At 53.6% G+C, this 8989-nt stretch overlaps 1 protein-coding gene across 1 annotated transcript in view; it reads right to left on the bottom strand.

The window, feature by feature from the left end:
* Positions 1 to 8989, bottom strand: part of LOC125910904 (contactin-associated protein-like 4) — a 132926-nt gene that overhangs the window by 3637 nt on the left and 120300 nt on the right. The window contains exons 20-21 of the mRNA XM_049614444.1: positions 7701 to 7834; positions 6576 to 6667 (exon numbers count right to left, since the gene is read on the bottom strand). Of these exons, the coding sequence (XP_049470401.1) occupies positions 6576 to 6667; positions 7701 to 7834 (226 nt within the window). The remainder of the gene's footprint in view (positions 1 to 6575; positions 6668 to 7700; positions 7835 to 8989) is intronic.

Below are 8989 nucleotides of genomic sequence, written 5' to 3'. Positions count from 1 at the left end.
GGGGGGTGTGTTAGTGGCACATTTGTGGGGTGCGGGTGGGGGGTGTGGTTAGTGGCACATTTGTGGGCCGCAGGTGGGGGTGTGGTTAGTGGCACATTTGTGGGGCACGGGTGGGGGGTGCAGTAGGGGCACAAGGAACACTGTGTAGCTCATGTTTCCGAGCAGTGTGTTCTTATCCAGGGGTCCCTGCTCGGCTGTGCCCCCTCCCCTCTCTGTCTGCGCCCATTCGATTTATTGATCACTGATCTGGACTATTCTCCACGGTCTTCCCTGGGGGCCGCGGCTTCCTCGGGTCCAGGACCTGCGCTGGCGCATCGCTCAAAAGGAGGCGGCTCGTTCTCCGTGTGGCTTCTCCATGGATGTGGGCTTTGTGTTTCACGACCGAGGCCGCGCCAGCGCTGGGATCCCTTGAACCCGGGACACGGTTTCGCTGCAGCTCGAGGAGATGCTCTCCTGTTGGTAGGTGGCTCTCTCTCCACATCACTTCCCTGGGATCCCCCGTCATCTCTGTGGTTTTGGCCCGTGGTTTTGTGTATTTCTACCTGAATTCCAGCATCAGCAGGGACTGTCCTGTCCTTGGGGTCATTACTGACCCTGCGGCTGGACTTCCCACGACTTCTCTGAGTCACACCTAAGCCTGTCACGTGGCGGAAGCCTTGCCCCTCCCCCCGAACAGCTCTATTTTGCAGGGACTGTGGAGGGAGGTTTCTGTCTTCTCTCTCCTGTCTGAGCCCCTTGGGTGTGGACGCTGCCCAGCCTGTGAACTCCCCGGCCGGCAGGGTCACCCCTAAGATCTTCAGGCACCTCTGCTGTGCTCTCAGGTGCATCCTGCCGGGTCCCTGGAGACACAAGGTCGGGGCCCCCAGGGTCCCCGGGTCCACAGCCAGGCCTTTTCCAAGCGACCCCGGGAGGCAGGCAGGCAGGCAGGCAGGTTCTGGCCCCGTGGCTTCTTGGTGCTGGCCTGGGTTCCCTCCCCCAGGAGTCGGTTCGTCCCCACCCCGCCTGCCTGCTCGCCAGGGTGACCTAAGTCTTGTGCCACAAATGCCTGGAGACGTACCATGAGTGTTTTCTTTAGTGTAACCCTTCTCCCATCCTGAATGGGTGTCTTTCACAGGTGCGAACACCTGTTGTACGAGCATATGCATATGCGGAGGGGCTCAGCGCAAGGCTCTGGTGGCCGTCCTGTGTCGTCTGCTCTCCGAGCCCAGGCGGACCACAGGGGTGGTGGGGGAGGGCCCCAGGGAGGGTGGTGGGGGAGCGGGGGGTGGTGATCGCCCACCAGAGTCGGGGCTGTGGCCTGGGGGTGGGGCCACGGGCCTTTCGTCTGCCCCGTGACTTTCAGGACCGGCTGCGTTGTTTGAAATGTTGCTATTGTAAAAATCCTTCCTCCTTTAAGAACAAACTCTGAATCCAATTCTTGACACAAACTCAAATTTCTGAAATCTCAGGTTATGAACACTGCCAAGTCACTTAGATCTTAAGGTAGATTTTTCCTACTTATCAACTAGTGTGAGTTGTGTGTTCCGTGAAAGCTTCTGCTCTTTCCAAGAGCACATCCTCGAGGAAAACGTCTGGAAGAGCAACCAGGTTCCAGGACAGGACACTCGTGTGCAGAGTGTCCCCGTGCTCTGGGAGGACCTGGGGCCAGCGGCGGAGCTCTGGGGTCACCTCGCTGGGCTTCCTGCACCCCTCAGCCGAGGAATGATCAGGAGGCAGGAGCGAGTGGTTCAGCTCACAGGCATCAAAGCGGAAGGGAAAGGACGCTCACGGAGCCACCCTCCCGCGTGAGGTCTGCAGGCGGGCGTGGGTTGTCTGCACTGCCCTGGGTCGGCACCTCGGGGTTTCTGGGCACTGCTCACGTTCTCTTTGTGGTCAAACTGTGTTCTCAGAATTCTCCCAGCTGTGCATTGAGAATATCACACTTTCCTCTGTGTATGTCCTACTTCATGGGTTTGAGACATACGATGTCCTCACAGATGTACGGTTAAACGGAGATGTCCGGAAAGCATCTGATTTTCTGTATTTGGAGCCGTAAAACTCCAGAGATTGTAAGCACACAGTCTGACTTACAATTTCAAAGAACTCTCGGCGTCTGTTATCTCTCTTAATGGCTAATTGCTTAAATTATAGGATATTTTTCTTAAGGTTTATTTATTTTCTTTGAGGGGGAGGGGCAGAGAGAGAGAATCCCCAGCAGGCTCTGAGCTGCCAGCGTGGAGCCCGACGTGGGGCTTGAACTCACGAACCGTGACATCATGACCTGAGCCGAGACCACTCAAGCGACTGAGCCACCCAGGGGCTCCGCTTATATTATAGGATTTTAAATTTGAGAAGAAACTTAGAAATAATCTACCCATTTTTACTTTGTGAAAATTTGGATACCACATAGAAGTACATGTCCCTGTTCTGAGAGATGTGGCTGTCCCGATTATCCCATTTTAAAGATTTGTCACCAGAGCAAAGAGAGGACGAGTAGCTGGGCCTTGGCCGCACGCCAGCAGGTACGTGAGTGTGGGCTCCCATTTGGGACGAGGAGCCTGGGAGATGGTGGGGGCAGGCTGGCATCTCCGCCCTCCTGGGCTCCACATCCTAGGGCTTCCTCCCCACGAGGCTTCTTCCACACGAGCTAACAGCACGGGGCAGAGTCGTCCGTGGCCTGTGGGATGCAGGCTCCACGCCGTCTTCCCACGGATGGCGGAGGAGGCAGGGTCAGCACCTTCTCACGGGGCCACACGCCACGTGGAAACCCCTCTGCTCGCTGGGGTGGCTGGGCTTGGAGTGCGACCGCTCTGTGCTCTGATGGCCGTAGACCACGTCTTCCTATCGCTTCAACCTAACAGCGGAAGACTGTCCTGGCTTTGGAAGAGTGTCTCTTGCTTGTTTGGGCTCATTTTTGCTCCTTTGCTTTATGGCCCATAAAACTCAGAATGGACAGAATCCTGATTATACAATCTCAGCGTCACCGACTTAACAGGAGGCTACACTGGTCTGATTGAGGGAGGGTGTTTTCAAAGCTTCCCTACATCAGGCATGCATTTTTGATCACAGTCAAAGCTACAAAATCTGAGTTCTAAAGCGTTTACTTTTAAAGGCATCTTACTCTGAAACAACGGCGTGGCTGAGAGAACGACCAGGGCAGGGTCAGCAGCTGAGGCCGTCAGAGAGGTAACAGTTACACGTGCATGTTACCAGTGAGGACACTGGATGGTTGTGTCTGGAGTGCCCTGTGCTCGCTGGCCCCACACACGCCCAGAAGGGGTTTCCAGGGGGGACGCTGTGCAGCTAAAATCCGCACTGGAGATGCTCACGGAGTGCTGGGGAGGGAAGGGGGGAAACGCCGGGCTCCCAGGAGAAATGCTGGCTTCTAACCTCGGTGTTGGATGTGTCCCTCAGGAATGGGCCCCTCGCAGCAGTGTCCTTGGCTCAGGGAGTGAGGCCCATCATGCACGGCCCTACCCCAACATGAGGGTCAGTGTTCTTGGGCTTGCAAAATGGTCTGGAAGTTTTGTTGGGCTTTGGGCAAATGTTAAAATAGAGCCATCAAAACGTGGACAGTGTCATTAGACCTTGGTTAAAATCGATGTCCTCATGCATATAGTAAATGAATCCCGGTTGATTCAGCTGTAAACTCTACTGCTGGGCCTGAACTTCAACCTTCCTTCTAGAGTCTGAATAACGTGCCGATGGGTACACAGTTCGTGTGGAAGCGTCAGTATGCTCCGTCCCCCACTGTGGCCTTTACCCGTTTCCCTGAAGGGGACAGATTATCTACTTGCATTCTTCACTGCCTAGACGGGGCCGTTTCTCTGCTTTGCTAGACAACGCTCTGCACGTTATGTCACACGGCCTTTTTGTGAGTGACTTCAACATTGCATTGAACGTAAGGTGTATTTAAAAAAATTTTTAATGTTTATTTTTGAGAGAGAGAGAGGGACAGAGCATGAGCAGGGGAGGGGCAGAGAGAGGGGGAGACACAGAATCCGAAACAGGCTCCAGGCTCCAAGCTGTCAGCACAGAGCCTGACTCGGGGCTCGAACTCACGAACCGTGAGATCATATCCTGAACCGAAGTCAGACGCTCAACCGACTGAGCCCCCCCAGGCTCCCCTAACATAAGGTGTATTTTTAAAAACATTCTCTTGTTGGGGTTTTTTAAATACTGCTTAATGGTTTTAACTTTGTTAAATTATTTATGTGCATATTTCCTGTTGAGCTTAGCTGTGGAGTCTTCGAGGACAGGAATTTGTTACTTTTATCCTCTGTCTGCCACGGCAGCTGCTGTAATTTACGGAACAGAAGCACTTTGTCAACACGCGTTCTCTCCACGAATGATGGCCCGACTCACTGGGAAAGCCTCCTGACCTCCGAGCCTGGAAAGCAGCAATCCAACGAAAAGGAAGCGGGCCCAAGGTCTCAACCTGGACATGTCAGGGATTATCCATGGCTCACTTCGTTTCGGTGCAAACTGTAAACACCCACGGGGGCAGAGGGAAGAGCGTAAGAGAGTCAGGGTCGGGCCTGCCTGACTCGGTTTCTCTGACGGCACAGGCTCCCCTCCACCTCCGTTTCGCCGGGGTCCCCCTTGTCCAGAAGGCCCGGCTTGTGAGCAGGAGAGGCTGGGGCACTCCAGGGGGTTTCGGTTGCTTAGGATCAAAAACAAACCTGTACCATGGCTTTAAACATGGAGTAACACACATACTGTTTTAGGGAGAAAACAAAAGTCCACATGTGCTGAAGATGCACCACCCAGTCTCGCCTCTGAGCTCTGTGGCAAAGGACCCGCATCGCCACCAGCGACCGCGTGTCCCCACCCGACCTCACCACACTCGAGACCTGGCTTAGGAGCCGGCATCCGGTGGACACCCCAGGCCCAGCAGGCACAGAGCTGGGCCTCACCTGGACCCACTTCTGGGGGTCACCCTGCCTCCCCCCTACCCTTCCCCCCGCCTCCCCCTACCTCTCCCCCTGCTTCCCTGCACCTCCCCCCCACCTCCCCCCACCCTTGTGCCCTGTGTAGGGACCAGTTGGCACCTCCACAGGCCTGTCTCCCTTGCCCAGCTGGGAGACCGAGCGCTCAGCAGAGGCCACATTTCTTGGGATAAAGTCAGTCCTGGGACTGTGGTACCCACACGCCTATGTGGCTGTACTCCCGCCCTGTTCCTGGAGCCCACTGCTCCGTCGTGTCCTGCCCGAAGCTACGGGTGAGCCTCCCTTCCTCGGGGTTTGTCCACATGTCACTTCCTCTGCAGAGTGTATGCTGCCCTCCACACTTTCCGTACACGACCCCTCCCGCCAGGGCGGAGCCACCCCAGGGCACGGGCCTTGATGTGTGCTGACCGCCCGGGACACCCTGAGGTAGTCGGGATCTCAGACTGTGGGTTTGGGATGAAAAACAGTGACTCTCCTGTGGCTGCCGTGTTCTCCCACGGGAGCCCCGTTCGTGTTCCCTGGGTGTGGACGCAGCTGAACTCACAGCCAGTGGGCATCAGTGGTGTAACCAGTGGTCATTTTAATCAACTTTGCTATCACAGGTTTACCTTCAAAGTCAGTTTTATAGGTATGTATAAAGTATATGTGCATTTTTATAAAATTTGCTTTCTCATGTATCGCAAGTTTAACTGAAAAATAACTTGTATGAAATATCCAAACAGGCTCTTCCTATCGATCTATCAAGCCCAGTTTGAATTTTCAATTAAACTTGAAATATATCAGTAGCACTTTTGATATATTATTTTTCTTCTATTCAGTGAAAGAACCGGGTAGGACATTACAAGTCACAACATTTTCCGCGTTGACTGAATAATGGGAACGTGTACTTTTAAGGCCCAACACCGACTGTGTTTGAAAACACATTAACACCGAGTTAAAAACCCAGCTTTTCCTGAGATTTATATTTCTACCGTCCGCCCGTGTGTACCCGTGCATGCTCAGGATGTTGAGCTTTCGTTCGCGGAAAATGTGAAAGCCCCAGGAATACAGATACAACAAAGGGAGAGATTAAAAAGTCATCCCCTTGGATAAATATCCCAGTGACAGGAAGCAAACCTCGAGAGCGCTCTCCCCAAAGTAAGGCCTGGAGCCCATGATGCCTACAGTCTGTTTGTAACCGAAAGGCCTTCCTAAGACCTCCTGCTTTCACTTCAGTACTTGGGGACGAGGGGGGAACGAAAGCGGGCCCACGACCCCGAGATGCCCCCGCTCTGCACTGACGCCCAGGCTGTGGCCCAAGAGAGGGGGTCCTGTGGGAAACTGCCCTCGCGGGCGGGGTTGCCCGGCAGGAGCAACTGCCCCTCCCGTGCCGCCAGGGTGGCTTTCTGGGTCTGCAGCTGTCAGTCTGTAATGCGTGAGCCCCGCGTGTCTGCACCCCGTTCTTTGAGGTCAGAGACTCGTGCAGCCCTCGTGCCAACGGCAGAGCGGGGGCCCAGGGCTCCGTGGTGTGGTGTGCACGTGCCTGTCTGTGGGAAGAGCGTTCGCAGGATTATGGGCGCACCGACACCTCGGCAGGTTTCCGCCTTGATCGGCATGAACGGTCTACTGAACATAGACCGTTGTGTTAGGGGCACCGGTGGGGGACACTTACCTGAGATCTTGCCCAGCACAAGGGACTTGATGGCGTTGAATTCTGTGCCGGAGGACAGGGTCACCGGGCTCCGGGCTTTCTGGTCCACCTGCCCCACGAGAAGCAGACACCAACACATTTGTCAGCTGCCAGGGACGCGGCGGTAAGCGAAGGGAGGGTGTGAAATGGCAACGACCCACAGGAAGGGATGGAGCGCCACGCCTGATGGCAGGACCGCAGGCTGAGAAGCTCGTCGACCCACGGGGAGCCTTAGTTCATGACAACTTCCCGACCCCCTCTGCCCGCACCCAGCCCCTGCCCTCTGGCTCTGCACGGTCCTTAGTGCCTCCTGACACACATGAATGATCTGTACTTGGCAGAACACACAAAAAGATGCACAAGTCCACAGCTTTTACCTTTACTTTTCCCAAATGAAACCTAAGGAGCAGAAGCCAAAGGAGCGTCCTCCAGGCAGAGAGCAAACCCGCCAAAGTGCTGACAGTGCGTAACTTCCCCTACTCTACCATGACTCGGGCCGATTTTGTTAGTGATGCAAGTCTTAACCACGATTGTATTTTATATAAGTCATATCCTTAAATTGTCCTAACATTTGTACTCTTATGGATTCTCCCTGGAGAATCATTTACAAAAATTCCACTTGTAATCACCATGACAGCACAGACAACATTTCATAGTAAGTCAATTAAAGTAAATGAGGGATTGGGGCACGTGGGTGGCTCAGTCGGTTAAACATCCGACTTCGGCTCAGGTCATGATCTCGCCATTGATGGGTTCGAGCCCCGTGTCGGGCTCCGTGCTGACAGCTCAGAGCTTGAAGCCTGCTCGGATTCTGTGTCTCCTTCTCTCTCTGCCCCTCCCCTGCTCATGCTGTCTCTCTCTGTCTCTCTCTCTCAAAAATAAAGATTAAAAGAAAAAGTAAATGAGGGAAAGTTTAAGTAGTTAAATTTTATACTGTATCTGGCAGATTCCCATTTTTAAACAAATAAAAATCCTGGACTGTATTTCTTGTCCGCATCACATGGGAGATTAACATGGAAAAGGGACCTTTGTTATACGCTTCATTATCAAAACATACCAGGAAATTAGGGTGTTAATTAGTGTTCGTCTGACTATGTGCTTACCTCTACAAAGACCACTCCTCCCTCCCTATTAATCTTCATGTGGTGAAGACGCCCGTCCGCCATGTTTTTGAAGTGAAAGTTAAAAACGTCAAGGTCCTGATGGACATCTAGCTTGTACCTAATCTGCAAACTCCCTAAAAGAGAAAGAGTAACATTTTTAAACAACAAAACGTTTTAAAAACTCCCTCTCCATATTCCAGAGAAGTGATTAGCATTCCGTTGTTCCTAGGAGCAACATTTTACTCCTTGAATCTAGTCAGCACAGTTCATGTGAAGCGCCGGCCGCTCTCCACGCTGATCACACCCTTTTAAACTCAAGATAAAAGCTGTGAATAGGACCTCCCTTCCCCACACTTCTTAATTCCCTAAAAGAAAACACCCACCTCAAAGACATGCTAGTGCCTGAGGTCCACTCCGTCTTTGCAAAAAGAACGTTAAGAAATGCTGAGCCTGAGCCCTCCTGAAACGCTGAAACCTCTCTATGTTTCTAGTTTCACCTTCTTTGGCTGTATTTCCCAAATTCGGAGAGGCGGGAATTAGCAGGAGAGAGCGGCTGGTCCTGGGAACGGCTGTGCCGCCAGCGGCTGTTGGGGAGCCGCGGGCCTGGGAGGTGGTTCAGGTGGTGAGGCTGCAGGTGGTAACTGCCGAGCAGAGGGGCGTGAGTCTCCAGCAGATGCGCCCCTGCAGCGCGTTCCCCTCGCTTCATCGCGGTCCGGGGGTCCACCGTGCGCCCCCGGGGCCCCTCCCCCTCCGATGTGACAGTGAAACACTCCTGCATTCAGGCAGTTTGCAACTTACGCCTGCAACTAACATTTCCTCCTTAACCTCCTTCGTATATACCTCGGCTGTTAAGACCCTGGGGCCACACTTCAAATGACTGGCAGTGCTGTTTATTTTGTTTTCATATAGACAAATGTATTTGTTTATGCACACCCTGGAGGTCTTATTTCCAAAATCTGCATGCATGAGGGGCTGCGGGAGTGGAATACGGTAATGGTTCTTTGTGACACGAGTTCCCCGCACATCCCCGTGGCTCGGCTCGGCCGCGCCTTCTCCCTGTCACATGGGCTGGGCCAAAATCCTGTCAGCCAGAACCTTTCGCAAGTTTTCCCAGATACTGAACTGGCACCCTGGCTTTCCATTTGGGACGCCTAAAGCCCTACCCTCTTTGTCCGCTGGAAGCATCGCTGTTGGCTGATGGTTGTAAACCTTTCGTTTTCAAGTGGATACGAGATACCGGACTTCAGACCCACGGACAGAGGAAGACCCAAGGTTTACCCAGTGGGCAG

The sequence above is a fragment of the Panthera uncia genome, assembly GCF_023721935.1.
Source record: "Panthera uncia isolate 11264 chromosome C1 unlocalized genomic scaffold, Puncia_PCG_1.0 HiC_scaffold_3, whole genome shotgun sequence".
Taxonomy (NCBI): Eukaryota; Metazoa; Chordata; class Mammalia; order Carnivora; family Felidae; genus Panthera; species Panthera uncia.
Note: the sequence above shows the minus strand (reverse complement) of the source record. Positions and strands in the feature narration are given on the sequence as shown.